Source organism: Panthera tigris, chromosome B3 (genome assembly GCF_018350195.1).
Source record: "Panthera tigris isolate Pti1 chromosome B3, P.tigris_Pti1_mat1.1, whole genome shotgun sequence".
Lineage (NCBI taxonomy): Eukaryota > Metazoa > Chordata > Mammalia > Carnivora > Felidae > Panthera > Panthera tigris.
Window position 1 is genome coordinate 903,269 of NC_056665.1, and position 14,387 is coordinate 917,655.

The window sequence follows — 14,387 nt, forward strand, 5'->3', positions numbered from 1 at the left end:
AGCACCACATATGCGGGCCCGATACCTGGTCTCAGGTGATACAGGAGAAGAGGTTCTCCCGGAAGAGGGCTTACGAGGAAGCGCTGGCCTCCACCCTGTCCTCCACCCACCTCCGGTGTCCGGAGGCCAGCACTCTGGCGCCCCGGCCCCGGCCCGGCCCCAGGCAGGCGATGGCGCCGGCTTCCCGCCGCACCTGCTTGGAGACTTTGAGCCACGTCTTTTTCAGCCGGAATATTGCGCTGCGGTTCATGGACGAGGTGATCTCCAGGACGGCGTTGTAGTTGTGCAGACAGCGGCATATGTCGGCCACGGCCACCCACTTCTCGATGGCGCTCACTCTCGCGTTGATGTCCTCGTTGCGGATGATCTCTGAAGCAATCAAGTTACTGATCTTTAAGCCCATGCGATGAGACAAGAAAAAACAAGAGGCTAAGTATTGCAGAGATGATAAATCACCATTGCTTGCAGATTATATGACTGCCCGTTTGAAAATCCCAAAAGGATACACTGGAAAACTACCAGAACAACTAACAGAGCTCATGAGGGTGGCTGGTTAAACACTCGACACGTAATAACGAGTTTTCCTATACACTGGCAATACCAACTAGAAAACACCATGGAGAATATTCTCAAAATTCCTAGGGGAATGTGTAAACTACCTAAGAACTTAAATATCTGAGGATTTCCGAAGACGCTGCATGAAAACAATTGACCAAAGGTCATAAAAGGTTTGGATTACGAAGAACAAGATCCAATTCCCAAAGGAGAATATAAATACGCCATTTTTCTCAACTAATACGTGACTTCAACGTGACCCAATAAAACACACAATGAGAGCTCTCTTGAGGGCCTGACAAAGTGATCGCACGGTTCGCCTGGAAGAATGAGGAGGAGCCCAGCTCCGAGACCGTCTCCCCCACACGGCTGGGGCTTGGAGGGGACCCACACCTTGTGTCATCACTGGGCTCACACATAAAGTGGCAGAGGTCCCCCTGCCCTCAGTGAACACACACACACACACACACACACGCACAAATCAGATGTGGGCGGGACCTGGGGAGTCAGGGAGCAAGAAACACACAGAGCTGGGGCAGCAGCTGGCTCACCCTGTGCTCTTCTCCGAAACGTCCTATGAATTTATAATTATTAAAAAAAAGTAAAAAAGAAGACTACTTGTTACAAACAATTAAGAAAAGGACATGTGCAGGTGAATGAAAACTGTAGGCCTTTACTGCCAAGACATCTTCTCAAATACAATTTCTGAAGGATGTATGTCCAAAGGATGGCTTGGAAAACTATTTAAGAATGGAAAACCACTGAAGAGAATTAGGGAGGAACGAAAACATGAAATAGTACATATGTCGTAACTCTTGAAAACAATTTTAAGATTTACTAATTTTGAGAGAGAAAGAGAAAGAGAGAGGGATAGAGATAGAAAGAGAGAGCGGGGGAGGGGCAGAGAGAGAGGGAGACACAGAATCCGAAGCAGGTTCCGGCTCCGAGCTGTCAGCACAGAGCCCGACGTGCATCTCGAACCCACGAGCCACGAGATCATGACCTGAGCTGAAGTCGGACGCTTAACCAACTGAGCTGCCCAGGTGCCCCAAGTTATACTAATTTTTTAAAGGAATACCTCTGTGAAACCTTCCAGAAAATAGAAAAAAAAAAAAGAGTATCTCACAACGTACTCTATGAAGCCAGTATAACCTTGATGCCAAAAGCAGATGCAGATGACACGAGATGGAAAATCACACATCCACCTGTCTGCCGTGCCACGACCAGGTTAGGTCTGTCCCCGGAACGAAAGGAAGGGCGAACATTAGAGAAAAATCTGTAACCGTCGTTCACCACATCAACAGTTTAAAGGAGGTAAGCCGTGACCATCTCAATAGATGCGCGCAATTTTGATAACATTCGGTACCGATCTGTGGCAAATACCGTCAGCAAACAAGAAGAGAAAAGAATTCCTTTAACTTGATAAAGAGACAAACATTATCCTCGGCGGGGAAAAATGAGAAGCTTTCTCTTCAGAACCAACACCAAGATTCACCATCGATGTTTGCACTCAAGTCTGCCGCAAGGGGGCCGCGGGCAGCAGGGGTGCCCCCCACTCTGCCCTCGCCCTGATCCCGGAGAGCCTGGTCAGTGCCGCTCAGTAAGACAACGGCGTGGGAAGCTGCAGACCCAGCCGGGGAGAGATCTAGAAACAGCCACGGGCCGTGATGGTCACCACCACGGAGGTGCACATTCTGTGTGTGAGGGACAGGGCGAATTCTAAGAGAGATGGCCAGACGCCAGGTGGTGATGAGGGCGGCCCTCGGAGGCAGGCTGTCTTGCCGTGTGATGTTGGGGATGAAACTGACCCCCCTTGGGCCTCAGTTTCCCCATTCACAAAGTGAGAATAACAGGGGTAAATGAGACCATGCTTGCAAAGCCCTGGGCACAGTGCCTGGCATGCCGCACACGGGCAGCAAACACTGGTTTCATGCCCCGCCCTTGGCTCACTTCGGTCCTGGGCGCACACGGGAGCCGGGGGGAGGGCGAGGGGCCGGGTTTTGCCACCCGGGGCTGCCGCGCGTTCCCAGGACCTGCCCACCTGCTTCGCGCACTGTCTCTAGCTGGACGTGTGGCCTGGGTTCTGTCTGTTGCTGGGTGCCCTACGGGGGTCCTGACCCCAAGCTGCAGCGTGGCCGTGTCTCTCTTTTCCTCCCGCTGCCGCAGACCCTCCCTGATGCGGGTGTTGACCAGGGAGCCTGGCCAGGAGGTCAGGACTAGTGGAATCGTGTGCAGCTCCTTCCTCAAGGGCCTTCCCTTGGGGGGGATGACTCAGCTCAGGGGAACTTAGAGGCCAACGCAGGTGCCCTCGGGGCTCTTTCCAGGCTGGGTGCAAGGGCCTGTGGTTCAGGGGCTGGGGCAGGGCTGCGTGCTGGGGGAGGACTTTTCCTTGCTTCCCAGACATGACTCAGGAGCCCCCAGGGCAAGGGCCCTGAGAGCCCGGCTTTCCTTAGACCAACGTGGGGGTAACAGCCCCCATCCCTTAGGGCTCGTGGGGTCACGATGCACACAAACTGCAGACGGTCAGGCGCTAGCCTCGCGGGGAACCTGTCCTCCACCTGGCACCCTGAGGGGCCTGCGGAAGGAAAACCCGGGACAGAAGGGCACCGCCTCCCCCCCACCCCCTCCACCGTACTCACGTCGTTGAAATGCTTCGTGGTTTTCATGATATAAGGGGTCCGCTCATTCTTCTCTAGCTTCATCCAGCCTTGTCCAAAGAACTCCCTGAGGGAAGGAAGGACACCGGGCGGGTGAGGTTTGCACGGATGATGGTGTTGCTTTCTCTGCCTTTGGAGGCTCTACTTTCTCAGGGAGTAACTTTCTGTACAGCCCCGGAGAGGACAGGACCCTGGGCTCGCGGCCTCAGTCCCCTCATCTGTGAAATGGGATCAGTGACTATTTTGTTCACGGGGCTGTCGTGAGGCCGACACGAGGAGAGAAGTGGGAGCGAGCGCGCGGTCACGGCTGAGTCCGCTCTGCGCCCTGCTTGTGACGGAGAACTCGTATCTCCGCGTGCCTGTGCAGAAGCTGTCTGCAGGACAGGGACAGAGGCGCAACACGGGCCGAGTAGAAGGACAGAGGGGCCTGCAGGCCAAGCCGGCTGTGTGTTCCGGGACGGCGACCTCACGGGCCCCCCCACACGGCCCGAGCCTCCCAGGGAAGCTCTGGGCTTGGCTGTGACCGTGGGGGACCCGGGCAGGGTGCCGTGGGCAGGAGGGGAGTGAGCTGTGTTTCAGAAATCTGCTTCTCCTCCCACAGGGAGCCTTTCGGGAGTGACACCTGCTTCGCATCCGGGGTAAGAGGCGGGTTCCCACCCTCCACGCTCGCGAGCGAGGGCCTTGGGGAGTTTCAGGCGGGGCCGCCTTTCTGGAAAGCAGGGACCAGAAGCCTCAGACCCAGAGACGCCAATCTCGGGAAGCTCTTCTCGGGCCCTTGGCAGGAACTCACGGCAACAGTGACTCACAAGGAGGTTTGCCCCCAGTTCAGACATAAACGTGAAAACTGAAAACCAGGGCAGGTGCACCAGACCACGGGGCCGTCCCCACGCTCTGCTCCCAGGGGGGGAGCACACACACACTCCTTTCCCAGACCTGCAGAGTAGGAATGCGGAGTCGGAGATGCTTTTGGAAAAGCACGCACGTGTGTGCGCGTGCAGCTCACAGTAAGGTGGGCCCTTGGGGCCGGCAAAGAGGACCCTCCCTCGTGCCTGCCGACACACGCATTTACACATTTCTGTTCCTCCTGCGGAGAATTCACGTGGCTCTGGGAGCCTCCTGCGCGTGTTCCCGGGGCACAGCCAAAGCCGACTCCCGGGGAGGAGGAGGGAGGGCCCGCGCCCGCACCCACTCACTCGTAAGGGATCTTCTTGAAGACGAGGTGGTCCAGCAAGGTCAGCTGCTCGGCGATCTCCAGGGCTGAGTGGTTTTCAAAGGGCTCTGCCTTCACGCCTTCTGCCTGAGGGAGCAAGTCCTGAGTCAGGCCCTTCCCGATTTCTGGCCACTTCCCCGCTGTGACCCCTGGTGAGCGGGTGGCTGGCGGGTGCAGGGAGGGAGAGGAGGAAAGGGCAAAGGGAGCCGGGACCTCGCGGTGCCCCGAGTGTGCACCCGTGCTCCTGAGTCACCGCTTCCCCTGCAACGGGTCCACCTTGCCCCAGAGCATGAATGAGACAAGAGAGGCTCCCGAGGATCACGACTGGGTCACTGGCTGGGCCTGGGGCCTGTGACCTCCCAGCGACCCGTCTCCTCCTTCAGATTCTGTCTGGACCCATACCCGCTTCTGTAACCTTTCCTTTTAAAACTCATCAGCAGGTGTGGACTCACAGGTGTGACAGTCTCCTGGGGCAGTGTTCCTGTCCTGGGCCCAGAAGGTGGCTGTCTGGCCTTTGTCTTGGGGTTCTCATGTCTCTGGGGGCTTCCATGGACACTACCCTTACAGGTGCCACCACCTGGGCCCCTTGGCCACGGGAAACACTTGCGAGGGGTCCAAGGTCCCCGTGGCAGGGATTTGATAAGAGGTGGACATGGGGAGGCCTCATGGAAGGTCTGCTGGCTCCGGGGGCGCGGTGGCAGTGGAAGGGAGGGGAGGGAGTCTGCTGGCCTTGGGAGGGGCCTGTGTCCACCGGCAGAAGAACCAGCAGCAAGGATCACCCCGACCTCCAACTAGGCCGCGTGGGACGAAGGGGCCAGCTACTCTCCCCAGGGGCCCCCGGGCTGGGCTGAGCCCCCCAGAGCTGCACTCATCACAAGGGCATGGGGTCCATCCCGTTTCAAGGGGGGAAGCCATCCCTGCGAGACAGTCTCCCTCCCTCCCTCTTTCCCACTCCCTGAGCAGCGTCACTGAGGGTCACACTGCCAGGTCCTTGCCAGACACTGGGACAGAAGGACCAGAGACACAGGACCAGGCAGAGACAGAATGCAGGGAGGCAGAGGAACTCACTCTCTCGTCTGCGTGTGCACGTGTGTGTGCGTGTGCACGTGTGCGTGCTGGGGCAGCCACGCGTCCCCCTGGCACAGTCACCCCAGGCCAGAAGCCTGTGTGCAGGAGTGTGGGGACATGAAGCCATCAGGGATGACAAGTCCTCAGGAAGGCGGTGGGGACTCGGGGACAGCAGCCGTAGATGCCACCCAGGGTGCGGTGTTTTGGGGGAAGGACCCTCATGTGGGGGAGCCCCCGGCAGGCAGGTGGGCAGCCCAGCCCACTTCCAAAGGCCCAGGATAGCTGATCCATCAGGGCTGAGGGCCAGTGGCTGGCCTCCGCTGGGGAGAGGCCTGTGGGGGTCGGCCCAGGGGCAGAGAGACTTGGCCAGAAGATTTGCTCAGCAAGTGGACCCTGTTCCCTCTTGGTCACCTAGGAAAGAAGGGGACCCTGAACCAGAGCTCAGACCTCCACCTTCCTCCACCTGTCACGGGGCCTGTCAAAGTTTCACTGCAAAAGTCCTTGGGCTCTCTGGTGAGGCCATGGGGGCCTCGTCCACACAGACTGTGCCCCCACAGGCTCTCAGGGCACTGGGAACAAGTCAGGGCGGGGCTGAGGGCGGCTCAGCGGTGCTCTGTTCCCAAGAGCTGCAGGCTGCTCGCCGGGAACAAGGGCTCTCCCGCTCCTGAAGGCAAACATTCTGGTCCGGTGGGAAACAGGACGAGTGCGGTCTAGCCCCTGCAGAGAGGCGCCAGGAAGGAGCCAGTGTCTCCCAGGGTTCACCCAGCATCCTGGCCCCAAGGGTCAATCTGGTGACTGTACATGAACAACTTCCCTGCCCGAGGGCACCAGCCGGAGTGCGCTCGGGGGGCAGGACGTGGGCCCCGTGTAGGCAGGTGCTCCCCCGTGGGGGGCCTCACCCATGCCCAGGGCCTGGAGTCAGGAGGGGGGGGTAGCAGTGGGCCCAGAGCCCCGAGTCCTGAGTCCCCACACTGAGTGCAGAAAGCACAGGAGGTCAGTCAGCCGGTTTGAGAGGTGAGGCAGCATGGGGGGGGGGGTGCCGCCTCTACCTGAGGTGGGGGTCAAAACCAGTCTGCCTTGAGCTTCCTTGGCCACCGTGGTGGCAGGGGCCCAGGACTCTGGGGTGGCTCACGGTGGCATGCTGGGAGGGCACACGGGGCACATCCCTGACCCGGAGAAGGCAGTGGGCCCGGCCAGGCCCTGGGAGCACGCGAGACCATCATTCCCCTCCACGGCGTGGAACACCGTCAGCCCCCTACTCCTTGTGGGAAGCACCGAGCTCCCCTGGGCTCCCCCGTTTCCGGGCAGGGCGAGTTGCACCTGCCTCTCAGGGATGAGGCGGTGAGGTGTGTGAACCAGCGCCCACTTTGGAGATCCCCCTGAGCTGACACCGTGACCTCGGGTGAGGCCCGTCACCTCCCCCACCCTCAGCCGCCTCGTCGTGAACGCGGTGAGGATGCGAACTCGCTGCCGTAGGGAAGAGCACCTCGCGTCTCAGTCTAGCACGCACCGACCACTGCCTGACCTCTGACCTGCCCCCTCCAGGGACAGGTGAGCAGAGAAGGAGCTGAGGGGCTGGGGCGGGGGCAGAGGTGAAGAGAGGAGGGGCGGGAGTGTCGCGGGCCGAATTTCCTCCCTCCGAAACAGAGGTGCTGCTAACCCCTGGCAACTGGGACGCGACCTCATTGGGACACAAGGTCTTCGTAGATGTGCCCGGGTGAGATGAGGACACGGGGTGGGGGACTGATCCAACAGCACTGGCATCTGTAAGAGGGAGCAGTGTGGACACAGGGACAGACGTGTGGAGGAAAGACAGGGAGGAGGCAGGCATCAGAGACCCACGGCCACAAGCCGAGGACTGTGGGGCCACCAGGAGCTGGAAGAGGCGGGAAGGACCGTCCTCGGGGCCCCAGCCGCCACCTTCCTTGTGGGCTCCTGGCCCCCAGCACTCTGAGAACTGGTCTCTGCTGCCCCCAGTCATCTGCCTGTGTGCTCTGGGACGCCCGCCCTGGGGAGCCGGCACAGGACGGGACTGGGCGCCATCAGGGGGCCCGGCTCACCATCTGTGTGATCTCCTCCAGCGTGACCTGGTTGTCACCCGGGTCGTCCTGGGTCAGAGTCCTAGGGGGCGAGACAGCACGGTGAGCCCCGTGCGGCCCCTACCCCCCTCACCTCTAGGGCGCCCCACCCCATCGCCACGGGGTGAGCGCCCCGTAGACCCCCCACTTTACCCCTCCCCCTGCCTCTGCTCTGTGGTTCCTGTGCCGTGAGCCCACCATGCCACAACCTCCCCGATGGCCTGTCCTCCAGGACTCCGTTGTCTGACCCTCCCGGGCTCCGTCAGCCCCAGGCCCCTGTGCTCTCAGCCCCCGGTGTCCTGGTGTTGGGAAGGCTGTGGGCCACCCCCGGCCAGGAGCCCGAGGGCGGGGTGGTATCTGATGTGTCCACCCCACAGCTCTGGCCCCGGCCCCGGCCCAGGGCGGGCTTGCAGCCAGGCTCTCGCGGAGAGCCGTGGAATGACAGGATGAACGTGGGGAAGGAGCTCCAGGCCCCGAGGACAGAGCGGGCAGGAGAGCTGCGGAGCCCTTCGGACGGAGGGACAGAGGCGGCCGGGGATGGCGGAGTGGGCATCGGGCCCTGGTGGGGAGCCAGGGTGGATCGAGTCAGGCCTAAGTGCTTTGTTCCCACCGTGACGGCATTGTGACCGCCGGGGGCAGAGGATGACGCCAGGGACCCGCGGGCCGTGGGCAGACAGACTCGGACCGACTGGATGTCCGCCCCACAAAAGGCATTTTACGTAAACTTCTAGCCCGGGAGGCCATCGCACAGAGAACGTGTGGCCTGTGCACGTGCCATTCCCAGCAGGGCCGCCGACGCTGGCCAGGTCATCTCGCTGCACCCGAGGCGGAGGGGGCTCTGGTCGGCGGGCTCAGGGGCCCAGCGCACTCCCACGCAGAAGACAGACCAAGAGCCTGGGGGCCGACTGCGCGGGTGTGGGTGACACGGGTGCAGGTGTGGTGTAGGTGCGGATGCGGGTGCAGGGGCTGCTGAGGGTGAGAGAAGCCTGAAAGACCCTGCGGGACTTCAAACCCCGGGAAGCGACGGCACGGCCCCGGGCAAGCAAGGTGGATGGTGTGGGAGGAGGAGGGCAGGAGACTCCGGCCTCAGGCAAGTGGCTGCAAGTGGGGATCAGAGACCGAGACCTCAGGCAGAGAAGGCAGGAAGTGGGGAGGAGGAACCTGACCCTGAGCCCTGAGCCCTGGCCCCCGGGCAGGGCTGGGGGTGGACCAGGTCAGCCAGACGAGCAGCATGACACCCACCGGTGACCTGCAGAAGTGATAGCGTGACCTCACCCCTGCCTCACCACAGCCCCCGGAGTGCGTGCTGCTCACCCATTTTACAGGAAGGAAAGGAGGCCGAGGGAGGGGTCCGTCCGAGGCCACAGCGAGTCACCGGCTTCGCCGGCTCAGACAGGCTGCCTGACTCCCGGCTGCCCAGCAGGAGAGGCCGGCGGTTGGGGGGGGGGGCGTGAGGGCAAAATTCTGTTTGACCTTGACTAAGACTTCACAGCCCTGTGCCCCCAGGGGCTGCCGTAAAAGGGAGCTCAGACCAGACAGGACTTGGCAGGTGTGGATGCAGAGCAGCCTGGCTCCTGCCACAAGGGCATCCCGGGCCTGGCGGGAGAGGGGGTCAAGGACACACGGACCCCGGGTGGCCTGGATGCAGAAGCCGGGTGCCTCCCCCCCTGGCAGCCCAAGGATGCTCCCCTGCACGCCGGACGGAGGCCACCGCGCCCGGGAAGGGCCCCGCCCAGCCCCCCACCCCCCGCTGGCCGCGTGCAGGCGGTGCTCGGCCGGGGCCGCGACCGCCCTACCTGATGATGTTGGCCGCGGCCTTCCTCTCTTGGGTCAGGAGCTCGGGGTCGTGCATGACCTCCTCCAGGAAGCTGATCACCTTGCCTCTGAGCTCATTGTTGGTCTCAAAGTCCTGTGGGGGGAGACGGGCCACGGCGCTGGCCACTGCTCTAGCGCTGCCCTGCCGTGGCCCCTGACCAGCCCGAGCTGTGTTTCTGCCCTGTCTCCCTTTTCCCTGGAGGCTGCACCCCGGGGCCGGGACCCTGGGGTGCAGACCGACTTGGTATCCCTGCTGCAGACAGAGGTGGGGCGACCCAGGTCCCCGTCCCCTGGTGTCCCTGCTGCCCTCCCCGCTGCTCGCAGAGGCCAGTGCCGGGGCCCCCCTCCCCCACCTGAGAGTGTTTGGAGACCCAGTGGCGGAGCACGTTCAGGACCCGGTTGGTGGCCGCTCTGCGGATCACAAACTCCTTGTCTCCGTTCCGCTGGTCGGGGGGAAACCCTGGTGGCAGGCGTGACGGAGGGTCAGAGGGGACGTGAGGACGAGACGCACACCTTGGCTCTCGTCTGGGTTCAACAGCCACGTGTGGCTAAGCCAGGCCGCTCTGTGGCTGGTGGGTGGACGGCGTGGGGGCAGGGGCAGGAAGACACCGAACAACCCGCCCGGGTTTGTGGCCAGCGAGACTGGAGCCCACGCAGTCTCAGTGGATACAGGGCACACACCCACCTCTGCCCGGGCTGCCGGAAGCTCTGATCTCCCGGCCGCGCTCCACCTCTGCCACGGGACCAGTGCCGTGAGGGTGGGGGGCGGGTTCCCACGGGCATCGGCTTTAATGGGTCCAAGTCTCCCAGGGGGCGGGGCCAGATGGGCGGAGCCAGGGCCCTCCGAGCAGGGAGCCAGGAGGGTCGGCACCAGCCAAGGCCCCGGGGCGGCGAGCTGCGCACAGGCAAAGGGGGACAGCTCCCGGGGCCGTGGTGGCCACTGCTGCCCCCAGAGCCGCCCCCACGCACCTGCGCTGGCCAGGGACATCCTGCGGTACTTGTCCTTGCTTGGGGCGCCCTCGTTGGCTCCCGCCGTTGCTATGGCAAAGGCAGAGGCCGCGGACAGGGCACTGCGGCTGTTGTCCAGTTCCCGACACGAGGTCATGACCACCCCGTTGTTGTAGGAAAAGAGGGGGAACTCTGTGGAGGGAAGAAGGCCAGTCCTCAGCCTTTGCCGGTCCGGCTCTCGGCGGTTAGAAAACCAGGGTCCCCAGCCGGAGCAGCCTCGGGACGGGCGGGCTGCCTTCACGGCCCCCGAGCAGGTGCTGGTGGGGGTGCGGCTGCTGACATCCCCCAAGGAGGGGGCAGGCCACCCTCAGGGCCGGCTTGGGGCGGGAAAGGCCCCGCCAGCTGCCCGGCCCTCCTCTCTGCTGCTCTGTCACCTCTTAGGCTCAGCAGGGCCCAGGCCGCTGGAGGACTGTGTCGTGAGCGTTCTCACCCTCGCAGGCTATTTGGGATGAACGCATCACTCGTCCCAAGTCTGACGTCAGTCGTTCATACTGACGGGCTCACTGGTGGGGTGCGGCGAGCCCCGTGCTCTGAGTCCTTGCCCTGCCAGCTGTGTGGCCTCGGTGAACTGCTTAACCTCCCTGGGTCTCAGTGATCTCCGGACAATAAGGCCATTAGTCCCTACTTCAAACAGCGGTCAAGGGTAGAGGAGAGAACGCGTGCAAGTCTGTGGTTTTAGGTGAGATGCTATGTGTGTGCCAGCGAAACTTGACACTCAGGTTTTAGCCACGACAGCAGCAACCGTGACTCTGGAAACTCCTCCAGGTCTCGGGACGGCACCCCGTCTTCGGGATAGAGCACGGAGCTCCTGCCCTGTGGGGCACATGCTTTATCTCGAAAACTCAAAGCTTATTTCTGAGATGTGCGCTCTGGCGAATCTGCTGGGGCCGTGGCGTCCACGACCCGGTGGTTCCGAGACTCGGGGGAGGCCCGGACGGTTGGGGTGCTCGGGGCTCAGGCTCACCCCATTGCAGGGCTGGAGGCGGGAGGGGAGGCGAGGCGGGAGTGCCTCGTGGGCAGTGCCTCATGGCGACGGGAGGCCCTCGGGATCGTGGGTCCTTGAGGCTCGGGCGGGGGCGGTCACACCTGCGGGGACTCTGCTCGCTCGTCCGGTAACTGGGCACGACCTCGCTGCACGAGGCTGCCCGACCGCGACAGGACCCGGCCCGCAGCTCGGCCGACACCCGAACCCGGGTCCCCCGTGAACACACCGGTGCCGGCCCCTCCTGCCCGCCCGTGTCAGGGTGACCGTGCAGACGGGGAGGAGCAGCCCGTGTCCCCGCCCTGCAGTGGCCCCGGGGGCTGCGACACGGCGGCCGGCACTCGGGTCGTGTGTCTCGTGGAGAGGAGGCCTGCTCGCTGTGCCCGGCGTGACCTGCCGTCCCCTCCCCGCCTGGGCCGCTCGTCCCCCAGAAGCCGTCCATGGCTCCGGAATGCTCAACTGTACCTGAGGGATTTTTGCTTTTGACCGACTTTGGCGTCGTTGGGGATTTGGTCGGCGACGCCTCCGTGTCCCCGTCCTCACTCTGGTCCTCGTCGTTATCCGACTCTTCCCTCACGGAGACTTCTGAGCCTGGGGAGAGGGGGGACGAGGCCGCGTTTCTCCCACAGTCGTCCACCATCAGCTTCGGGCCTCCAGGCACCAAAGCGGAGCTGCGCGGGTCTGCATTTACCCGCCGAGGACCTTTCCTTACGCCAGCGGGGTCGCGGGTCTCCACCGTGGCCTTCCGAGTGGGCTTCTCAGAGCCTGACACCCACGCCCGGGGGCCTCACGACGGTGCCGGTGCTGACCCGGAGGTCAGGGTGGGCCCGGAGGGTCGCCCCGTTAACATGCTCCAGGGGGATGCCCCGTGGCTGGTCACGGACCACGCCGAGCATCGAGGTGCCGTGTCCCAGCCTTGTGCACGTGCGTGTGTGTGCATGTGCGTGAGCACACGTGTGTGCGTGTGAAGCATCTTGGGGACGCCATCCGCCCTGCGTTGCCCAGAAAGCCCTGCTTGGCCCCTGTCATCCCACGCCTTTGGTCACTATCAAAGCGTCCCGGTTTGGTGCAAAGTTCGTCTCCCAAGACTCAGGGTGCTCCAGGGTTACACACTTTGGGGAAAAGGGATGAAGTGTGTTAAAGTCCAGCTGAGGAACAGCCATCGCGGTAAGTACCCTCGCCTCTCTGGTCCTCGGTCTCCCCAGCTGCAGTGAGCGAGACCTTGGAGGGGAGGGGAGGCCCTGGAGACACCGAGTCAGCTACAGACCCTAAGAAAACGTCCACACACACACACACACACACACACACACACACAGACACTTTAGTACACACTTAGGTTCTGGGGCCCCTCCGTCACTGGTCAGGAATGAGATCACCTTTCAGGACTGTTTTATGTTAAGTTTCCAAATGCGAGAGAGGCCTGAACTCACTGAGGGTTGATGTCAGATGGTCACCCTGTCCTCTGCCCCCACAGGATGGCATCTGGGGCTTTCCAGCGGGCTGTCCCTCGGTTACAGACCTTCGGACGCACCCATCAGCCATTTACTGTATGTATCACGGTAAATGTCACTTGGTGACCGAGCCTTCCGGGAGCTTCCCTCCCCAGCTGTGTCCCTGCCGGGGCCGCTCCCTGCCTCCCCCTTCTTGATGCACAGGAGAGGAATCCGGACCACCCTCAGCGTCTTTCTCAAAGGCCCCTTCCTCGGGGCCTAGGGACCGGCCAGCCCAGGGGTGTGCGCGTGCATGCCTGTTTTATGTTAAATTTCCAAATGTGACAGGCACAAACGTGCTCACCAAGACAGCGCTGGGGGCGCTGAGCTGAACCGGACCAGCCACCCAAACAGATGCCTTCCAGAATGGTCTGGAGGGCTCTAAGAGGAAGGGGCTGCCAGCCTGTGCCCCTGGTCTCTGTGCTGCCCCCACACCCAGGGTCCCAGCTGTGCTGGGCTCAGGCTGTTCCTGAGCACACAATGCTTTTCCTCGCCTAGTCCTGTCCACTGCATCCCCTTGCCTAGACCGTGCCCCCTCCTCCCGGTCAAAGTCTAGACATCGTGGGCCTTCCAGAAAGCCTTCTCTGACTCTCCAGATGGCGTCCCCAGCCCACTCCCTGTGCCCCTCGAATATCTCTCCAGCACAACACATCAGGTGCACACATCTCCGCGTGGGGTCCTGTTCCTCAGCTCGCTGTGGACCCCAGGGGACAGGAGCTGGGTCCGGTGACTCCTTTCTTACTGGGCCCTGACGGAGGCCCGAGATCCGGGACCCGCCCGCAGACAGACAGACGCAGGATGAAGCCACGCCCTGGGGGGTTTCTGCCTGCCTGTCTGCTGGCTTCCTCCTGCCCAGACTCTGCCCGCCTCCAGTATCTGGCCGGGACCCCCAAGTCCCTCCCGCCCTGGGGGAGCCCGCACGTCCACTCACTCTGCTTGCTGAGAGCCGAGGGCTCTTCGGGCTTCTCAGCGGCCGTGTCGCCTTCATCCGGAATCTTGTTGGCGAAGCCGCTGGACACGTAGAGCTTGCTGGTGTCCAGCGAGGCCTTGCTGAAGGGCGACACGGCCGAGTACAGGCTGCTGTAGCCATTGGGGTTGCAGCTGAGGGCGGCCAGGTCCAGGGCCTTGCCACCCGTGATGATGGGGATGTTCAGGGACAGCTTCCGCCGGCGGCCGGGCGACGACGTCTTGGCGATGGACAAGGGGGGAGGCGAGGAGAACTTGCGCGTGGCACGCGGGGACTTGGGGGGGTCGCCGTACAGAAGCTTGCTGTTCTGGCCGCTGGCAAACAAGAGCTCCAGGGACCTGGGCGGGCGGGGGACGGAAGCAGACGGTCAGAGCGGGCCCGGCTGACTTCCTAGGTCTGGGGTCTCCCGGCCTCCGGGGCGCCCGGCACCTCTCTTCTGGGGACACTCCTCCCAGAACCACCTGCGAGGCGCTGAAATGGCGGGACACACCCTGGGACGTCACGATTTCAAGGCAGGAGAAGGGAGGGACAGATAGACGCTGCCGGGCAGGGGACAG

The 14,387-nt window shown here is 62.6% G+C and overlaps 1 protein-coding gene across 9 annotated transcripts in view; it reads right to left on the reverse strand.

Annotated features, from left to right (window-relative positions):
• The window catches only part of RASGRF1 (Ras protein specific guanine nucleotide releasing factor 1), a 102,575-nt gene that overhangs the window by 11,630 nt on the left and 76,558 nt on the right, over window positions 1–14,387 (reverse strand). For 8 of the 9 annotated variants that reach the window (XM_042987862.1, XM_042987867.1, XM_042987868.1 and 5 more), the window contains 9 exons: window positions 13,795–14,168; window positions 11,839–11,964; window positions 10,353–10,523; window positions 9,737–9,843; window positions 9,365–9,477; window positions 7,551–7,611; window positions 4,406–4,509; window positions 3,195–3,279; window positions 194–391 (listed from right to left, as the gene is read on the reverse strand). In XM_042987862.1, the coding sequence (XP_042843796.1) occupies window positions 194–391; window positions 3,195–3,279; window positions 4,406–4,509; window positions 7,551–7,611; window positions 9,365–9,477; window positions 9,737–9,843; window positions 10,353–10,523; window positions 11,839–11,964; window positions 13,795–14,168 (1,339 nt within the window). Of the gene's footprint in view, window positions 1–193; window positions 392–3,194; window positions 3,280–4,405; window positions 4,510–7,550; window positions 7,612–9,364; window positions 9,478–9,736; window positions 9,844–10,352; window positions 10,524–11,838; window positions 11,965–13,794; window positions 14,169–14,387 lie in introns of those variants that run through there. The other variant, XM_042987870.1, reaches the window with a different exon arrangement.